The sequence below is a fragment of the Eschrichtius robustus genome, chromosome 8 (genome assembly GCF_028021215.1).
Source record: "Eschrichtius robustus isolate mEscRob2 chromosome 8, mEscRob2.pri, whole genome shotgun sequence".
NCBI classification, from domain to species: Eukaryota; Metazoa; Chordata; class Mammalia; order Artiodactyla; family Eschrichtiidae; genus Eschrichtius; species Eschrichtius robustus.
In genome coordinates this window covers 71,157,854-71,177,622 of record NC_090831.1, presented here as the reverse complement: position 1 = coordinate 71,177,622, position 19,769 = coordinate 71,157,854, and the positions used below count along the sequence as shown (strand labels likewise).

The following is a 19,769-nucleotide window of genomic DNA, read 5'->3' as shown; positions in this document are numbered from 1 at the left end:
GGGAAGGGGATGCTTTTGCTGAAAGCCATCTGGATGGTTGGCACAGACTTAGGAATTTTAAACAATAAAGTGTTAGTTTGAGGTCTTTCTCCTCCAGAGAAAAAGCAACTCTCTTCTATTCTCCCACAGAACTGAATCTGAAAATATATATAACCAAATTCAATTCCAGTAAACAAATTCCAACAAAAACTGCGTAATTAAGGCTATTTTTATGACTAGCACCATTTAGTTTCCCTGAATTTACCAGAACAAACATTGCTGCAGCAAAAATTACTGCTAATGGTTGGACCTAACAGCAAGAGAAAATCCCCAACAGGGTCATTTAGGCCCCAGCTGCAGCTGTGCTTCACTGTATTTCTTACTTGAAAGCTGAGCATTAACAGGAAAATCAGGCTCTGCTGTGCTGTGCAGATGTGGCTAAAACTGTATTAATTCACTCAGCAAACATTTGTTCAGCGCCTACTGTATGCCAAGCAGTGTGCCAGCCACACTGGGATCACAGGGATAGATTATGCCTGGCATTCTCAGGGAACCTGCAGTTGAAAGAAGTAGTTGGGAGGAGGCAGATATAAAAACAGCCGAGCTTCCTGAGTGACAGAAGGCATGCCATGGAAACATAAAGGAGTGGGTTAGAAGAGTCTTATGCCAGCAGCTTCACGGGATGTGCTAAGTAGATGGATATTCATCTTGGACCGCTGGGGCAGGAGGGGAGTCGATCAGTGAGGAGAACAGAGGCCTGGAAGTTTGCTTGGCCTTGGGTAGAAGCTGGTACCTACTCCAAAACTGGGAATCCAAGAAGAGGAGCAGGTTTAGGGAAAGGAAGAGTTTTACTTCAGAAATGACCAGTTTGCTTTTAAAAGATTCATGTGGCAAGGTCTTCTAGGACATTATATTTATGAGACCAAAAGTTAGCAGATGTCTGGTTACAAGATCTGATGAAGCCTTTAGCCTGTTGCTATTGTAGTATAAGTACTGCAGCAGCAGTGATCACTTATTGTGAGCATTGCCATGTGCCTGACCTTGTGTTGAACACTCTACAGGTACCACCTAACTTAATGTCATGACAAGCTTGTTATACTAAGGAACTATTTTTATCCTCACTTCATAGATGAGGAAATTGAAACTTAGATCTGAAAACTAACTTTACCAATATCAAGAGCCGGGATTTGAACCCAGGCCTAAGTGACTTCAAAACCAAGATTCTTTAATTGGTCACCACTTAACTCACCACTATAACAGATACTGTCTGTTCCTTCTGTAAAACCTACACTGAGATCTACAGCCCTCCTGAGTATTCAAGGCTCTAATATGTCTACATGCTTCTGGTCCCACCAGAGCCACCAGAAGAGGCAGAACCTGTCAGTTGTACTTAACATTGTAATTATGTATTTTAATAAAATATTAAATCCTCCAATAGCATATGAGTATAAAGGAAGTTGCGTCTATGAAAGCAGATTAAATGCTTTGCAAAGATTCAGTGAAGACTGGTAGCTCAAGAAAATTAGATGTGAGAAGGAAATGTAAAAGAGAAAAACCATAAAAATCTAGAGGACCTTAGCACTCATTTTGCCCTGCAAGAATCTTTTTCATCCATTTTAAGACACTGCATTAATTCTATAGATTATATGCTCTGGTTCTGGTTTATATAAGAAAGCGTGCATGAAACATCAGTCAGCATGCCCATGAGCCAAACCTTTTGAAGGGGACTTCTATGCACTTGCCCAGGGTGAGCATATTATGAGAGAAAAGAAGAGGACAGGAACTTTGGAGCTCATTGCAGGCAGGTGCAAGTCTTCAAAGTGAACTGAATGATCATGTTCAAAGATGTGGAGGGTGAATTTCAACACAATAGGATTATGCACCTGGGTTTTTGGTTGGAGAAAAATGAAAGGAATCTATTTCCATCTTTTTTTCTACAAAGCTTTAGTTCTGTAGACTGTAAGCAGGATAGCATAGAAGAAAGAGCATGGGCTTTGGAATAAGTAAGATGTGTAGCTTCAGCAACATAACTAATTGACCCTGGGTAAAGTCTCTGAACCTCAGTTTCCTCAAGTTAACATGGTATAGTAATACCTATATCAGTTAGTTTTTTAAGGAACGTACAGTGGTGGGCACATAGTAAGTTACAAAACAATCACTATTCTTTTTTTTGACCCTTTTTGGGAAGCCATTAAAAAGTATAAGATATTAATCAAGAAGGTAGACAAGAAGATGAAAAGGCAAGAACTATTCTTGCCTCATTTAAAGTGGATTTGCAGGTTGGGACGAAGAACTTTCAGGAGTCTCTGTTTACTTGAAAGATGCTGAATCTTTTCAGAATAAAGAGATAAAGAGAAGGACCTGGATACCACTGGAAACACTTTGTTGTAGCAACTTTTGGGGGGTGCAACATTGTCCATCTTCCTCTGTAAATGTCAGATTCAGTCCAATTTAATTTTGAGGTTTATGAAATTCTGCTAACCTATCATTCCATGTAATTTATTTTATTTGCAGACTACCATAAAAATAATGTCCATTTTCCACAAAGATAAAAGAATCAGAAGAACACATATTCTAAGTCTACCAAATGTAACTTTTTACCTTCCAGGTGTTTATGAGGTTCTGTAGTAAATGCACCCTTTATTCTAAAGCCTATTTAGGATGGGAGTGGTAAATGATCTGCGAGAGAGAATGGCAATGTAATGTTTTTAAACACCCTATCCAGAGTCTCTAGTAAGTAATAAGTAGAATCAAGACAGTAAAATATACATCTTGTCCTCAGGATGCTTATGAGACTAATTAGAAACAGAAAACATTAGTAAATGGAAGGATGAAATGAAAGATAAAAAATTTTAGCAGAATTGCAGGTGATTTGGGTTTTGAGGAGAGAGACCGGTAGAGTAAAAAAAAAAGTAAAAGAATCAAAAGAATTATTAATAACTTACATTTATGGAGATAATTTTGATGACTCAAATGGGTAACAAAGCCAGAATTATACTTAGAGGTTAGAATTGTATATATTGTACAAACCCTTATCCTGTTATTCACTAAAAGGAGCATTAAAAAAATAAATGTGATAGAATGCTGCCTTCTCATCAAATGACTTTGCAGTGCATTTTCTTGATATTATTGAAAACTTCCTTATAGCAGGTTATAGATATTACCAAGTAAATGCAATTGGCGTTCTTGGATTTATTCTTTTAAAAATGTTTGTTAAGATCCTGTTATAGGTTAGGCCCCCTCCTAGGCACATGCTTATGTTCATTCCCTTAGATATGGTGAAGAAGTATCTATTTTCAAGCTGGCAAAGGGAAATCAAATTGTTCAGTTCAACTCTTATGTCTAAAATGTGCTGCCTTGTCATCGGACTTTAAATTTAACTTAAGATTTTATTGAGTCATTCATGATAGTCATCAAATTGATTTGATATAGAAGTGAATTTTATGTACCTGGCTTAGGCCTTCATAATAAACACCCGGCTTTGCTGCTAGTTGTAACTATAGGGTCAAAAATAAGCACAGAGTTTTATATCTCTAAATCAAAACTTTCATCAGGTTATCTTGAGATTGTGCACTTTGCCAGCCTTGCTACATTTCTATTAACATCACTGGGATTCATAAAGTATCTATTAGTTCTAAAAATATGTATAAATAGGAGATGAATTAATTTACAGAATATCACACAAAAAAAATACCAAGTCTGGAATTAGAGTCCTTTTAAGGTTTATAGGAACTAATCATACCACGAATGGAAGCAGTCTGGAACCAACCAGCCCCACTGTTCAGCTACCTTGCCCTGCCAGTGCCAAAGACACTTAGAATGGTATTTACAGTTTAGACATTTTCAGACTGGTTTCTTTCTTTCTTTCTTTATTATTTTATTTTTTATTAACATCTTTATTGGAGTATAATTGCTTTACAATGGTGTGTTAGTTTCTGCTTTATAACAAAGTGAATCAGCTATACATGTACATATATCCCCATATCTCTTCCCTCTTGCGTCTCCGTCCCTCCCACCCTCCCTATCCCACCCCTCCAGGTGGTCACAAGGCACGGAGCTGATCTCCCTGTGCTATGCGGCTACTTCCCACTAGCTATCTATTTTACATTTGGTAGTATATATAAGTCCATGCCACTCTCTCACTTCGTCCCAGTTTACCCTTCCCCCTCCCCGTGTCCTCAAGTCCATTCTGTAGTAGGTCTGCGTCTTTATTCCCGTCCTGCCCCTCCTACTGAACGCTGGCAGAAGACCTCAGACCTTTCTTTCTTTCTTTTTTTAAAAATTGTATTTATTTTTGGCTGCATTGGGTCTAGTTGCAGCACGTGGGCTCAGTAGTTGCAGCACGTGGGCCCTAGAGCGCGTGGGCTTCAGTAGTTGCGGCACATGGGCTCAGTAGTTGTGGCTCAGAGTCTCTAGAGCGCAGGCTCAGTAGTTGGGGCACACTGGCTTAGTTGCTCCGCGGCATGTGGGATCTTCCTGGACCAGGGATCCAACCTGTGTCCCCTGCATTGGCAGGTGGATTCTTAACCACTGCACCACCAGGGAATTCCCTTCAGATTGGTTTCTAAAGACCCCTAGGTTTCCAGGTGCTGATGAGCTATATAGTATAAAGATGGAGGCCAGGACTTACCTGGTGGCGTAGTGGTTGAGAATCTGCCTGCCAATGCAGGGGACGCGGGTTCGAGCCCTGGTACGGGAAGATCCCACATGCTGTGGAGCAGCTAAGCCCGTGTGCCACAACTAGTGAGCCTGCGCTCTAGAGCCTCTGAGCCACAACTACTGAGCCCATGTGCCACAACTACTGAAGCCCGCAAGCCTAGAGCCCGTGCTCCGCAACAAGAGAAGCCGCCGCAATGAGAAGCCTGCGCACCGCAACAAGGAGTAGTCCCCACTCACCACAACTAGAGAAAGCCCGCACGCAGCAACAAAGACCCAACACAGCCAAAAATAAAAAAAATTAAAAAAAAAAAAGATGGAGGCCATCCACCTCTTTCCCTTCCAGTCAAAGCATTGCTGATTATATTTGGGCTGTGCGGGGGAAGGGGGGTTCTAACTAACATGTAAAATCACTGCACTATATGAAATATCCTGACCTTACTTCTATACACAAATGCCACCAAAGTCAAAGTCTTCATGATAATAGTCTCTGCGTGTGGAAAAAGAGTCTGAGGATGCTGAGGCATCCTTTGTTTTGTTCATCGTGGTCAGTGCCCGCCAGATTCCTTAATAGAAATTGTATCTACTTCTGGACACCACAATTTAAGAGAAATACCAAGAGCTTGGAGAGAAGTCAGAGTACAGGCGCAAAGACAATTACAGAGAATGAGACCTACGAGGAAACTAGAATTATTTTACTTTGAAAGAGAGAAGTCAGACGGCAATTCATTAATGGTCTTCCAGAAATTAGGAATTATTACGTTGAGGTTAAGGATTGGATTTCCTTCATTTGCAAACATAGTCAAGTAAATACCGTTTCAGGTTTAGCAAGAAGAATATAGTGTAGAACCAAAAGAAAAAAATAACAGTCAGATGCTAAGCCTCTTTAATCAAAGGAATAGATCACTCAGTACACTATGAAATATTTTTTTAAAGGCAATATGAATCCCTAGCTGTTTTATGTATTAAATGTAATACTACCTGAAGGAACAGGGGTGAATTAAATGAACTTTGTTTTTCAACACTGTGACTCAGTGATTTATCTTTAAATTATATCAGAAGGTATAGATTTCAAACAATTATTTTGAATTAGAGTCTCATAGCCTGATGCTGCCAGGAGAGGAGCTGCTTTCTAATAATGTTAAGGAACTTAGTGGTGAGGAGGAATATTTATTCCAAGGGTCATGAACTCATATACCTACAGGGGCCCGTAGGTATCATGAAGGAGTGATGCTAACAGCTTAGAATAATGAATTATGGAAGTTAGGGTGTATTAGAAAGTGTACCTGTGTAAAGGGACAACGACTGCTGACTCTGGCCAGTGGTTGTCATGTCGTAATGTGCCTATATTGCCAGATCTTTGGCTTTCTCAAGGAAAACTGGAAATCTAGAATCTTAGGTGAAAGTTTTTAACATTGCCAAAATGCTGAGATTTATTAAAGTAGTACTGTATAGGCAAAGCAATACACCTGTGTGGGCTGTAAGTTAGAAACCTTTGGTTAATCCTTTAGGTCACTAGTTAACCACCACATTAGTTAAACAAAGAAATGAAACAGAGCTGATTGAACTCTAAAACTTAGGAGAATCAATCTAGTAAACCTTTGTAAGGCTTAATTAAGGTCCTTTCCAACTCGATGAATCTTTTGGTCTCCCCTTCCTTCTTCCCTGCTGTCAATATTGGGTGACTTATTCATTACAGGTGGTGGGAATCTAAAGGAATTACTTATTTCCCTTAGCAACATAATTTTATTTAGTAAAAAACATCAAACACTTTGAATTAAAATAAAGATTTTGTTGCTTTACTAAAGATACTGCTGATGCTATTAGATTTTTAGAAATGCACTTATAAATGGCATAGACATGTCACTTTGGATCTTTGAACTAACATTTGTTTGTAACATTGGCTGAATGAGGCATGCTTGACTCAAAAGCCTGCTTAACACTTTTACCATTTGGTGACATATTTTATTTCTCTTTTGTAAAATAGTTTAAAATAACCCACCTCCACATGGGTAAGGACAGCTGGATTTCTGAAATCCCCTTCCTTTCAGACAGGAGAATATGCCACAGATGAAGAGGAGGATGAGGTAGGACCTGTTCTTCCTGGCAGTGACATCGCCATTGAAGTCTTCGAGCTGCCTGAGAATGAGGACATGTTTTCCCCATCAGACCTGGACACAAGCAAGCTCAGTCACAAGTTCAAAGAGGTAAGTTGCTGATCTGCAAAATATTTTTCTATAGCTGTCCATTTCATTATTAAGTATATATATTTGTTTGAAAAGTGTATTAAGAATAATCAGTTTTCTAAAGAAAGCCTTTCAGTAACAGATTGTCCTGAATCTCATTGAATTTCAAGGCAAAAGTTAAGTAGATCTCATTCCACAATCATTAATTTAAATGCTTGTTATTTGTCATAGTGACAGTTTTTAACTTGTCTGTTCCATAGTTTCAAGCTATAGCTTAAATTTGCAGTTTTCGTGTCAAGGTTATATTTGTAAAGCTTTATGAAAGTTTTGGGACCTGGCTTTCCTCGAAGGCAGTGATTTCTAAAAAGGCTTTTTTTTTTCTTTTCCTAAAATAGACAAGGTTCCAGCAGGGATCAGATGATATTCCCAAGTGGTTTAATTGAAGAAAGTTTAGCGAATGAACTTTGAGTAGAGTTAACAGAACTACCAAGGGATGGTGCAGTGCAGAGGGACCGGCCACAGGGGAAGTTGTTACCATCTTTTGGCTCAATGGGTAAAGAGGGAAAGAGATTACCTTTTTTTGAAGGAGGGCCATTCAACATCTGCAGCTTTGTAAGATGCAACCACTGCTAAAAACTACATCCTGGGGTTAAGGTATATACCAAGACCCTTCTGTCCGCTTGTTGATGCCTTCCATCAGCCTAACCCAGGCAGGGGAGCCTGGGAGATTCAGTCTTGAAATCTGAAGAGATTAGCCTCCTGAGGCAGGAGCTGTCAGAAAAGGGCCAGGAATGGATCCTGAGGGGGCGAATGCAGATAACCACAAAAACTCTTCTTCCAAATTAACTTCTCAGAACCCTAACTTGTAAAACAGAAACAGTGATGAAAGGGTCCACAAGCATTTTATTCTTCATTGCTTTGTGGAACATCCTCCGTTGCTGGAGACAAGTATGTCATTATTTACAGCCTCCCCACAATAACCCTGAAGCACTGAGACTTGTAAACCATTGTTTTGTGGTTGCGAGTCTCTTAGGGACTTGACCACTTGGAAAATATATTCTCCTATTCATGAAAGACAAGGAATATAATTGTAGATTTATAATTTATAAATTTATTATAATTTCTAATTTTGATGTATTATAAACAGGTCAATTTTATATGTTCTCATGTTTTACCTCATACACCTAGTACATTGACTTACCTTTTTAATTCCCTGTGACAAATTTATAGTTGTGAGACCAGTGTCAAAGTGAATGTACTTTTCAAATGTAAATTTTTATTAAATAAAACAACTTATGTTCATTATAGAGTTTTAGAAAATACAGATTTGTATAAATGCCAAAAACTCATTCCTAATCCCAGTATTGTGGTATTTGGGATTGCAGGATGTATACCGTGTTAAATTCCTGCTCTTGATACTTAAAAGTGTACTATTAGGGTTTTCCCATGTCATCAAATATTTTTCCATAAATGATGCTTATTTACTGTTTCATCTTATGGATCTTATATAATTTACTTAATTCTTTGTTTTGGAACATATCCTTTGTTTCCAGGTCTTCTTAAATTATTAAAAGTAATGTTGCAATAAATATTGCAATAAATTATCCTTAGGATAATTTCTTACAGTGGAATTATTAGATCAAAGAATATGACTATTTTGGGGACTTGTACTTAATGCCAAGTTGCCACCAGAATGGCTTTTCTTGGTAATACAGAAATTTATTTATGTCACCCAGTGGTTTCGAGTGCCCATTTCTCTTCCACATATTGTTATTAGTCAGGTTGAACCATTTCCATTTATATAGTTCACAGAGTCCTTGAGGCAAAATACATAGGTTTTTCAGATGATTTATGACTATTCCTAGTTCTAAATCAGATACCAACGTCTCAGTGACAATGAAGTACACTATTATATAATGATTAGAATTCTCTTATAGTAGAAGTAGCAATGCCTATCTTAGGACCATTTCTTATAAAGTCTTTCTAGATTAACTGATATCTTCAAACCAAAGAAAAATGCAGAAAAAGAAAGTTCTTCTGCAGGAAGTGACTGAGTGGGAGGAAGTGGTATAATCTGTTTCTCTTCGGCTCTGATTTGGCCCAATAATACATACTATCTGAAGAGTAGATGAACTGTTTGTTCTTTAAGAAATCTTCCTTGAGAAAAGACAGTCTCTTCAATAAGTGTTGCTGGGAAAACTGGACAGCTACATGTAAAAGAATGAAATTACAACACTCCCTAATACCATACACAAAAATAAACTCAAAATGGATTGAAGACCTAAATGTAAGACCAAACACTATAAAACTCTTAGATGAAAACATAGGAAGAACACTCTTTGACATAAATCACAGCAAGATCCTTTTTGACCCACCTCCTAGAGTAGTGGAAATAAAAACAAAAATAAACAAATGGGACCTAATGAAACTTAAAAGCTTTTGCACAGCAAAGGAAACTATAAACAAGAAGAAAAGACAACCCTCAGAATGGGAGAAAATATTTGCAAATGAATCAACGGGCAAAGGATTAATCTCCAAAATATATAAACAGCTTATACAGCTCAATAACAAGAAAACAAACAACCCAATCAAAAAATGGGCAGAAGACCTAAATAGACATTTCTCCAAGGAAGACATACAGATGGCCAAGAAGCACATGAAAAGCTGCTCAACATCACTAACTATTAGAGAAATGCAAATCAAAACTACAGTGAGGTATCACCTCACGCCAGTTAGAATGGACATCATCAGAAAATCTACAAACAACAAATGCTGGAGAGGGTGTGGAGAAAAGGGAACCCTCTTGCACTGTTGGTGGGAATGTATATTGATACAGCCACTAAGAAGAACAGTATGGAGGTTCCTTAAAAAACTAAAAATAGAATTACCATATGACCCAGCAATCCCACTGCTGGGCATATACCCAGAGAAAACCATAATTTAAAAAGACACATGCACCCCAGTGTTCATCGCAGCACTATTTACAATAGCCAGGTCATGGAAGCAACCTAAATGCCCATCGACAGACAAATGGATAAAGAAGATGTGGTACATATGTACAATGGAATGTTACTCAGCCATAAAAAGGAATGGAATTGGGTCGTTTGTAGAGACGTGGATGGACCTAGAGACTGTCATACAGAGTGAAGTAAGTCAGAAAAAGAAAAACAAATATCGTATATTAATGTATATATGTGGAATCTAGAAAAATGGTACAGATGAATCAGTTTTCAAGGCAGAAATAGAGACACAGATGTAGAGAACAAATGTATGGACACCAAGGGGGAAAAGGGGGGGTGGTGGTGGGATGAACTGGGAGATTGGGATTGACATATATACACTAATATGTATAAAATAGGTAACTAATAAGAACCTGCTGTATAAAAAAAAAAAAAAAAAAAAGACCCTAGGACCTTCTATGAAATCTAAGAGGACTCAGTCATATTCAGTAGATGCCCCTGCCTTGCTTATATTCCTGATTTTACTGATTGTAGCTTGTATTGTTTTCCTCATCTCATTCTTGCTACACTTTGGGAAATCCTCACATATTTTGCGCTAATTAATATAACACTCTCAATTTAGTCTGTCTCTTTGTTATTGTCCACTCACCTTCCCATCTTCTGACATACATCTAATGAAAGAAATAGAGGAATAAAAAGCTGTGATCATTCACAAATGTCCTTGATAGCTGCCCATGGAATTCCAAGGGTCTTCTGAAGTATTATATTTTTGTTTGTTTGTTTTGTGTTTGTGGTTGCAGTTGTGGTCGATGCTGCTGTGATTTTGGTGAGCCTCTGATAAATCTGTTCAAATAAATTCTTGTTCCAATCAAAAAAAAAAAAAGAGAAAAGAATAATACCATGTGGTTTCACTTATATGTGGAATCTAAAAAAAAAAAAATCTTCCTTGAATGTTGTAACTCTCAATCCAACTTTGAGGCAGTGAGGACAAGGTTGTGTACCCTGGCAAAAGCCTATTATATAGCTCTTCCATGTTGCCAGGTAAGTACGACCCCTACTCTTTGTTAGATAATTGAGCTGGAAATAGGGTACACATTTTTTTAATGGAAGCTAAAGAGCCTAAAAAGCAGAAATAGTATATGGAAGGTTATAGCCTCCATTTTCTGAATTGAGCCAAGGACTCAGTGCTCCATAAATATTGTTTGAAGTTGACTCCATAGTGCAGACAGCTGCGTGATCTGGACCAGGGGTTGGCAAACTATGGCCTATTGGCCAAATTGGGCCTGCTGCCTTTTTTTGTAAATAAAGCTTTATTCAAACACAGCCATGGATATGCATTTATTTATTGTTTGTGGTTGCTTTTATTCTACAACAGTAAAGCTGAGTAGTTGTACAGAGACCGTATGGCCTCCAAATCCTAAATTCTTTGCTGTTTGGACTTTTACAGAAAATGGCTGCTGACGTTGGTGTAGGCTGCTCCATGATCTGGACCCATTCTATATAGCATGGCTGATTTAGTTTTAGCCAGAGTAACCAAATCTGTAGTTTTAATTTTGGCTTTTAAGAATTGGAGGTTTGTCACCACCTCTAGAACAGACAAATACTACATCATTTCACTTCTAATCCTTTTATTCTCTTTTGTTTTATATTTAACATATGAATATATTTATTTCTTCAGGAGATTGCTACTCAGTATCAACTGTGTGGCCCTCTGTCACAGGATTTGTATCTTGTACACTGCCACTACCACAGTTTGAAATTTCTTTATGTGATTAACATACACGCCCAAATACTGTACAGTGTTAGATATTTTTCGCAAGATTATACACAAAACCTGGGGTGGAGGTGGAGAGTCATTTTGTGTTGGAATCTGTAGAAAGTCTCATATTACAGAGAGTTCTCTTAATTACATTATTTCAAGCAAAAGTGTATGTTACACTGTTTGGGCAAAGCAAATTAGACTAACATTCTCTCAGTCATTCCTACTTTTTGCCCATTATGTATCTTGCTACTAGACTCTAAGCTCCTCTGTTTTTGCTGAATACTGTACCCACAGTCTTTGCACGGTTCTTGGCATACAGTTAGTGGTTAAATATTTGGTGAATGAATGGTATCAAGCATATACTAGAATTTGTTATGTAAACAAGACAGCTCCCTAATTTAATTTTCCCAAATAGCTGACAAGGGGGCTAGCACTTTTATTAAACGCTCATTTACCCATTTCCTTCTGGTTGGAGGCCCAGCGTTATTATCTACAGTATTTGTGCCTTTACACTCTGGACTGCTTTTGGTCTTCATATTGTGTTCCACTTTCTCATTAATTTTTGGTGCCATACTGTTAGAATATATGTAAAACATTGATGGAATAGATCAGATCCATCTAACTCTTTTCTTCAGAAATTCCGTTACTTTTCAACTTATTCAAGAAAACACTTGAGTCACTTTAACTCCCTTGAAAAAACTTCCTCGCATTTTCTTACTGTAATTACATTAAGATAGTAAATCAACTTGCAGAAAACTGGCATTTTTATCACATTGACTCTTTTAATCCAAGTTTATGGAATGTATCTGTTTAATTCAAGCCTTTTTTTCTGACCCTCTCTCAAATTTTATAGTCCCCTCTATTATATAAACGTCACCTAAGAAAATCTTAACTAGAGTGGATTAATCAAAAGCTGCCACAAAGGTTATATTAGCTCCAATATAAGTTAAGAAGTCTCTGTTTTTCTATTTTCTGAAATGACTTTTATAGGAGACACTTAATGACTTGCATAAGATCTCAATTTCTGTTCCCTGAAAGTTTGTTATTACTCAGCTGTAAAACCATCTGTGCCTTTGTGGAGGAAGATTTGAAATACTTTTTTATAATAGCTATTAGTCTTCTCAAGTTTTCAAGTTTTTCTTGGGCCAATTTTGGTATTTTGTATTTCTCAAGAAATTCATATATTTCCTCTAGGCATTCATATTTATTAACTTATATTTTTATAATATAGCTTTAAAATACTGAAATCTTTAGTATCTATAACTAGTTACTTTTTTTATTCTTTTCTTTATTTGAGTACTTTCAATTTTTTCTCAGTGTTTTTTTCTAGAATATGTCTGTCATGTTAGCTTTACATTTCTTTTTAAATTAAAAAATACTTATTATCTCCTACCAATATCTTTATTTTTCCTCCTTTTTTATTTTTTGGCATTAATCAGTTGTACTTAGTACATTTACTTTTGATAACCCTTACAGTCTGATAAGTGTATTTAAAGCTATAATTTTTTTCTGAATATTGCTTTAGCTACATGTCACAATTTTTTTTTACATTTAGAATGCCACTGCCATTTAGATGTAATTTCTTTTGCAATTTCCTCTTTAACACGAGAATTATGTAGTGGCATATTTTACTCTCCACACATATCAACTTTATTTTGCTATCCTTTTGTTATTGGGTTCTAATTTTATCACACTATTCAGAAAACATATTCCATATGGTAGCTATTTAGAATTTTCAAGACATCTTTTGTAACTTAATTCATAAATAGTTGTATTTAAATATTCCTCATGTATGCAAAAAGCACACATATTCTGTGCTTGGGTATGAAATTTATATAAGTTAAATTTATATGGATAAGATTAATAATACAAACACACACGTCTTCTCTGCAGTGTGGCTTAGATTTTGTTGGCTTGATGTACTAATTCTGAAAAGCATATGTTAAAATTACCAGCTACAGTTGTTTCTTTCTTCCTATAATTCTAGCAATTGTAATTTTATACATTTTAAATCTTTGTTGTTAGCTGCCTATATGTTCAGGATTACTACAGCTTTTCGATTTATTGTAACATCTCCCTTGTTTCTAATGATGCATTTTACTCCAAATTCTATTTTGTCTGATAGTAAAAATTCAACACTGGCTTTCTTTTGCTTCATATCTGCTTCATAGTATCTATTTCTTCCATCCCTTTGTTTTCAGCCATTCTGTATCCTTTCACACAATTGTGTTTCCTTCAGTAAGCCTATTCCTAAATCTTACTTTTATACTACTCTAGGAGTCTTTGTCAGTTAATTGGTGAGTTTACCCCATTTATATGTACTTTAATCATTTTAATATTAGAACTTACATCTACCACTTTATTTCATATATTACAGTTTCCATGCTTCTTGTTTTGTTTTGATCTTTTTACCTACTTGCCATTAGATACATCAATTTTTCATCTGCTTAAAAGTTATACATTTTTATTCTATTCTTCTAGAGATTACCCTTGAGTAACTTTGACTCAGTCTTAGGATATTTTCTCCCAGCAATATAGAAAGCGGATCAGCAGCTATGTCTTTACCATTTAACAAAATGATAGCCATAGCATATGCTTATCTACCTCTCCTCTCCTCTCATTCTAATTATCGTGACACAGGAATGATAATTAACTGGGTATAATACTTTGATTCACAACTTTTTCCCCTGAAAATGTTGTAGGGCGAGCTTCATTGTTTTGAACTAGCATTGCATACTGTAAAGGAAAAGTCTAATGACAACAGATATTTGGATGCTTGTATTACTTTAACCTTGTACTTTAACTTTTTTATCACAATTTCTTTTTTTTTTTTAAACAACTTTATTGGAGTATAATTGCTTTACAATGTTCTGTTTCTGCTGTATAACAAAGTGAGTCAGTTATATGTATATGTATATCCCCATATCCCCTCCCTCTTGTGTCTCCCTCCCACCCTCCCTATCCCACCCCTCTAGGTGGTCACAGAGCACCGAGCTGATCTCCCTGTGCTATGCGGCTGCTTCCCACTAGCTATCTATTTTACATTTGGTAGTGTATGTATGTCCATGCCACTCTCTCACTTCGTCCCACCTTACCCTTCCTGCTCCCCGTGTCCTCAGTCTGTTCTCTACATCTGCATCTGTATTCCTGTCCTGCCCCTAGGTTCTTCAGAGCCTTTTTTTTTTTCTTTTAGATTCCATATATATGCGTTAGCATATGGTATTTGTTTTTCTCTTTCTGACTTACTTCACTCTGTATGACAGACTCTAGGTCCATCCATGTCACTACAAATAACTCAATTTTGTTTCTTTTTATGGCTGAGTAATATTCCACTGTATATATGTGCCACATCTTCTTTACAGTTTCTTGAAGTAGGCCTCCTTTCATTCATTTTTTCTTCCAATCTGCTTTCCTTGTTTTATGTTTGTGTTTATGTTTTCATTTTAGTCTATGAATATTTTCTTCATTTTTAAATTTTTTTTCAGTTTCTGTTTCTTTTCTAGAAACCCTGTCTTCAGTATTATCTTTTTTATGTTTCTTTTCTGTTTTTTTCTATTTCTGAGATTGTTCTCAAATGTGTCCTCTCATGTCAATGATTCAGTTTTCAGTAGCATTAAATATGCTTTTAACTTCAAGTTCAGGTATGCTCTTTAGCACCTCTAAAATGACTTAATTCTCTTAATTACATTTTTAGTTTCCTTACTCTCCACTCATTCCTCATGCTTCTTCACTTTCTCTTCGTCCTGGTGTTCCATAGTTACTTTAAAATGTCTTTTTATTTATGGGATACATAATTTTCACAGGTTTACTTATTTGAATTTTCAAGTTGATACTCTCTTTTCCTTGATCTGAAGTAATAGGCTCAGTTTTGCCTTTTTCTCATTTATTTATCTTGAAATTAGGCAAAAACCTTTTTTTGTATTCAAGCAGCAATTATCCACTTTTAAAAATTACAAATCCCATTTCTAGACCTACATCAGGAGGACATATCTATGTGCCTAGTTTCCAGCCTGGTTGCTATTTTCTGGCAACCTATCATCTAAAGCAGTTCTCTGTACTAAGACGGGATATCCAAATCTCGCCACTCAGTTCTTGAAGTTAAAGGGAAAAAAAAGTTATTCCTTGCTATCAAAGCACTGTGACTGCCCGTGTCTGTATTGCTGCACTTTGGGGTCTGCAGGTGAAAGTAGGCAATGTGCCACTATCAGCCACCCTTCCCGCATTCTTTTCCTCATCTAGCAGTTGCATTCTGAATGAATATGGAAGGTGGAGAGTTAGAGAACCTGGTTTGAGGACAGCTCCTGGGAAGGACTGTAGAGGTTGCCCATCTTCCTCACTGGATAGACTTGGTATCTCAAGCAATCAGTGAGAGAGACACAAAGCATCTCCCTGTCTTTGGAGTGAAGCTTGGATAGATTTTTCTTAATTCAACTTCATGACTCCTTCATATTCTAGTAACAGCTGTTTCTAGTTTCAGTGTCAATTTGGTTGTGAGTTTTTCTTTTGTAATGTGATTTCACTGGAAATTTAGTGGGAAGTAGGTAGAGGCTGAATAGGAAACTGCTGGCCAGGTGCCGTTTCAGTGGACTGTGCAGTGCTTCCCCTCCACCATTCCTTCTCGGGAGCCATAGATATTAGCTCCCAGTAAAAACAGTTCTGCATTTGTCTTGAGGAAAAAATATGGAGCGTAAAAATTGTGTTATTTTGCTTACTTACGTCATAGAGAATCTATGAAAAGTAATCTAGAAGAAGTTATTAATGCATTAGATAGTAATCTCTATGGAACTTTCCATTAATACGTAGAGAAGGTAAAAAATGTTACATACTTAACAAGAAACAGATACTGATTTAAAGAGTAGTTGTAATTACAGGCTGTCACCTACATCCAGCACCTTCACCATCAATAACCGGTTTATGAGCACCTCCTTAGAGAGTGACCCTGTGCTGCATATACTGCAGTTAGTGTTGCCATTCACATTAGGTTACGATATCATTCAGTCAGCTGATTTCAGCTAGTTTTGCATAATCTGTTTCCTGAGAAAAACACTTTTGTTAATATAAAGATAGGTACCATATATAAACCTTTGAGCGGAAATTATAAAGCAATATGGCATAGCTTCATTTTAACAGCACCAAAGTATAGGCAAAAACAGCACTTATTTCTTCTTTTGTGGAACTTACACCGTCATGGGTAAGACAGACTGCAATCAAATTATCACAGAGATCATTGTAAAAATTCTGATTCCAATGCTGAAACCACTTCATAAAGTTGTATGCAAATATCAGTTATTATTTTGCCCTTGTAAAGTAAAAACAGAGAATCTCGCTCTTATCTGTAAAATCTCTAGTACTAAAGCGCTCTTAAAATCTTTCCTGCAAAGATAACATTTTTCCTTTTTAAAGAAAAATGTTTTTCATGCTTGCACAGGGTAAGTAAAGAGTGCAGAAGTTCAGTTTTACAATGTTTATGGGTAAGGATGTTTCTATTTCTAGTGCAGTTATATTTGGATTATATTGATTCAGTGATGTGAGTACATGTTCTGTATTCATATTTTTGAAAGAAATAAACAGAAAATAAGTACAGCGGGTACACCTGCAGAATGTTATATGAGAGCTACTGTTCTCTATAGGAGTGTGTGTGTTTATTTGTGCTGTAATCCTGGGGTGTATATTGATGCCATTCATGTTCAAGACGACAGAAGAGATGAAAGAGATTGGTCTTATAAGTTGAGAGACACTGACCTGCAGTCCTTCACCTTTTCTTTTTATTTGTATCCTCCCTTCCCAAGTCTTTTCACCAAACCTAGATTCTCTGAAGCCCAAAAGGTCCAACAGGTATTTCAGGCTCTGTTTCTATTAACCAGTCCTGTAGACCCTGCTCCCTGCAGCCAGCCTGACCAGTCTCGGGGGTTGTCTGCTAACCCTTACATCTGTACTTCGGAAAGGCTATTAAACGTGGAAGGAGAACTGCTCTAGAATAAGAAAACTCAACTTTGTACGCACTGTGCTTCTTTTGTCAAGTCACTTCACCTCCTTCAACAGCAATTTCCTCTTGTTCATAAAATGGAGGTATCCCAGGCCCATCATGCCCATTTGCCTGGGAGGCAGGGTCCATAGTTGGAGATATGACACGTAGGCCAAAGCCGCAGGTCACCTGAAGTTTCTCTCCAAGTTTTTTCTGAGGCATCTGGGAACTTCTCTCAGGAGGTGGTATATATTAATTTCCCTGTAGTAAGTGTTTCGAAGGTAGGTTCTATGTCACTTTCGTGTATCCTCAACGACTAGCACAGCACCTGGCACGTAGTCTCATTCAGTAAATGCTGGTTGAATAATGAGGGAGAGATTTCTTTCGAAGTTCCGTGACTAATAACAGCAGCTGACTGAGCACATGTTGTATGTAGTGTCAGAATACTCAGCCTACCAGAAGTGATCCATGGTTTCCAGGTGGAGTCCTACTTTCTCATCTGGGAGGTCACAGTGATCACATATGCCTCAGGGTTTCTGTGATGATCAAATAAAAACTGTATTCCAAAGCTGGTTCAGATGAGTGGCATAAGGAAGGGAGGAACAGAGGTGGGTGGAGTCAGACCTGGGATAATTCCCACTCCACCACCTGCTCCTGCTGGGAACTTGAAGAAGCTGTGTAACTTCTCTGAGCCTCTTTCCCTGTCCGAACAGCGAGGTTAACAGTGCCTGTCCTGCCTCCCTTACAGATTCATTTGCAGTGAGGAAGGAGATGATGAAAGAGGGAAAGGGTCCTACAAATGTAAGAAACTTAGTATTAGAGGAGAGGACTGTGGACTGGAATTTGTAAAACCTGGCTTTTGGCACTTACTAGCTCTGCAACTTAAACTACTGAAACACAGTTTCTTCCTATGTAAAATGAAAGCGTTAGATTAGTTTATTTTTAATGCTTTTCCTGTTAATAGTGATGGATTTCTAGAAATTCTCTTAATGTGCATGCAGGATTAAAATAATCACATATCTATAATTTTCAGCCTTATGAGTACTGGGGGAAACCTCACACTAAAACTTTTGTCCATCTTCTGAATAGTGTCTGAATTTACAGACCTCATTCTGCTTTCCTGTAGCTAAAGGATTGGGCTATACTGAGTAACACTTCAAGCTTTTATCAGTGTTCTCACCTCACCGCTTATGAGTTCAGCTCTCTTCTGTTATCTGTTTCGCTGAGATGGGAGGGGTAGGATAACTGGAAATCAACTTGGCTGCTTCGCAGTTTCACCTCGGTTTGTCCCACACATCAGTGGATTAGTCTAGTGTATGCATTCATAGGAATGAAAATGCTGGCTTGGGACGAGAATTCCTAGACTCTGCAACCTTGACAACCATCTCCAGGCCCTTCATTTCGTAAATGTCACACCTGGAGTACTTGCAGGGGCCTTGGGGTTCTTCCCACCTAGCCCTCTCATTTTTCGTATGGGAAACCGGGGCCCAGAGAAGTAGCTTGCTAGAGAACATGGCGATTTGAACAAAGAAAATCCAAAGTCCCAACAAGTTGTATTGCAATATATTATCCTACAGGGAGTTAACCACTGAGAAAATAGGATATGGCACTTCCTCATAGTTGCAGTGTTCATCAAAAAGTCTGCCTTTTTGATTTCTTGCTACTCTTCAGCTTAGAACCAGAGGGCTTTTGTTTCAGGTGCAACGTTTTACAGCATTTAGCACCTTTAACTGAGAAGTAGAGTTAGGGTAATCATATTCGAGTTCTTCAAATCATTCTTTCTTAGTCTTGGCTAACTTTATAGGGGACTTATTCTATGCTAGACACTGCTAACAAAGAGTACTTCCTCTCTATAGAGACTGTTAGAGCACAGAAGCCCCTGGGAACAGTGAGGGTGAAAGGAGCAAGAGCCGAAGAGGCAAGAGTGACCAGGTCTGAAAGCAGGAGAGTAACATCAGTGAGCGGGGCAGAATCAAATTTGAAAGTTTCAAGATCGCCCGTCAGGAGCAGGAGCGGGACCAGAGCTGTAGCTGCACAGCCCGCAGAGCTTTAAGCCTAACAGGAAACCTGAAAGCATCACGGAGGGGGCACTTTGCAGGCAGCGTGGGGCCTCTCAGTTTCTGGGCTTTTATTCATCAGCATCTAAGGGTGTTGAACGAACCCTGTCCTTGATTCTAACTTCTTTCCCTCGTCATCCTTCCCATACGCCCCTGCTGGCCAGGTGAAAACCAAGGAAGTACAGATTACAAACCAGAGAGAGA

General features: G+C 37.7%; 1 protein-coding gene across 5 annotated transcripts in view; it reads left to right on the top strand.

Annotated features, from left to right (window-relative positions):
- The window catches only part of PPP1R9A (protein phosphatase 1 regulatory subunit 9A), a 286,952-nt gene that overhangs the window by 206,786 nt on the left and 60,397 nt on the right, over nt 1-19,769 (top strand). For all 5 annotated transcript variants that reach the window (XM_068550632.1, XM_068550631.1, XM_068550629.1 and 2 more), the window contains one exon: nt 6,687-6,842. In XM_068550632.1, the coding sequence (XP_068406733.1) occupies nt 6,687-6,842 (156 nt within the window). The remainder of the gene's footprint in view (nt 1-6,686; nt 6,843-19,769) is intronic.